The sequence below is a fragment of the Pteropus vampyrus genome, unplaced genomic scaffold (genome assembly GCF_000151845.1).
Source record: "Pteropus vampyrus isolate Shadow unplaced genomic scaffold, Pvam_2.0 Scaffold157, whole genome shotgun sequence".
Classification (NCBI taxonomy): Eukaryota; Metazoa; Chordata; class Mammalia; order Chiroptera; family Pteropodidae; genus Pteropus; species Pteropus vampyrus.
Window position 1 is genome coordinate 1367965 of NW_011888938.1, and position 1440 is coordinate 1369404.

The 1440-nt window shown below is 66.3% G+C and overlaps 1 protein-coding gene across 1 annotated transcript in view; it reads left to right on the forward strand.

Moving 5' to 3' along the window:
* Window positions 1-1089, forward strand: part of LHX3 (LIM homeobox 3) — a 6821-nt gene extending 5732 nt beyond the window's left edge. Inside the window, exon 4 of the mRNA XM_011369988.1 lies at window positions 671-1089. Within this exon, the coding sequence (XP_011368290.1) occupies window positions 671-1089 (419 nt within the window). The remainder of the gene's footprint in view (window positions 1-670) is intronic.
* Window positions 1090-1440: the final 351 nt, after the last annotated feature.

The window sequence follows — 1440 nt, forward strand, 5'->3', positions numbered from 1 at the left end:
TTTGTGGACCCTGGTCCCCCAGCCCCGAGCCCTGTGACTTGGCCACTCAGGACTACTGCTCTTCCCTGCCTGGGGACAGAAGCCCTGTGGCCTGGCCTGTCCAGGGGGCTTTCTCGCGGGGGCAGGGTCCAGACCTGCTCTCTGGCTCCTGGCCCTCGGCGTGATGTTTAGGAAGTCGGGCCACTCGGTGCTGGGAGGGTCCCTCTGTGGGATGCAATTATCTCCTCCCCGCCAAGGGACCCCTACCTCTTCACGCCCATCCTCAGAGAGTGCAGCGACTCTCTCTGGCTGCGTCGTGACCCTAGGCAACCGTTCCAGCCTCTCTGGGCCTCAAGTAACTTGTCCGCAAACTGGGGACGGGTGGTAGGTATCTGTGCTGCCCTGTCCACGGCAGCCTTGGCGATCGTCCTGGAACCCTGTGCCCTGGCTGGGCCGTTCCTGACCCCGTACCACCGGGGGACCCCTCATTCCTTAGATTCTGGGTGGGACTGAGCTGCACTAATGCAGGGGTGAGGAGCCGGGACAGAGGGCAGTGGTGATTTCTGAGAGCAGAAGAGACTGGGGCCGGCCTGTCATGTGGCATGGGCAGGTCCCCCCTGCAGGAGGGGTGCTGAGGGGTCAGAGGTGGCGGAGGGTGGGCACTGAGCAGCGCCCTCTGCTTCCACTGCAGAAGACCCGCCCATGGCCGAGCTGGGCCCTGCTAACGGCCTTTATGGCAGCCTGGGGGAGCCCACTGCGCCCTTGGGCCGGCCCACGGGAGCCCCAGGCACCTTCCCACTGGAGCATGGAGGCCTGGCCCGCCCGGAGCAGTACCGCGAGCTGCGCCCCAGCAGCCCCTACGGTGTCCCCCCATCGCCGGCCGCCCTGCAGAGCCTCCCAGGCCCCCAGCCCCTCCTCTCCAGCTTGGTGTACCCAGAGGCTGGCTTGGGCCTCATCCCCTCGGGGGCCCCAGGTGGGCCCCCGCCCATGAGGGTGCTGGCAGGCAACGGACCCAGCTCCGACCTGTCTACGGGGAGCAGCGGGGGCTACCCCGACTTTCCTGCGAGCCCCGCCTCCTGGCTGGACGAGGTGGACCACGCTCAGTTCTGACGGAGGCCACAACCCCACTGAGCTCCTGACTCAACGGGCCCGGCCAGCAGCGCAGCCTGTGCTCTGTGCTAGGAGCCAGGCTCTCCTCCCTTCCCCAAGCCCTGGACTTCCGTGAGAAGCAGGTGCCACCAGCGGGGGACAGGAAGAGGACGTCGAGGGAGGGCTTGTTTCTGTGGAGTGCCCAACCCTGCGGCCCCCAGCCTTGGGGCCGGGACGGTCCATGTCTGCTCTTCCTCCTGCACAGGGCTGGCCCACCTGGTGGCCGCCGGCAGGCCTTGTTTTGTAAGCCAATTTCTCCCTTTACCGACCAGTTAAACTGAGGGCTTGCTGCTCATCCTAGACATGAAATGT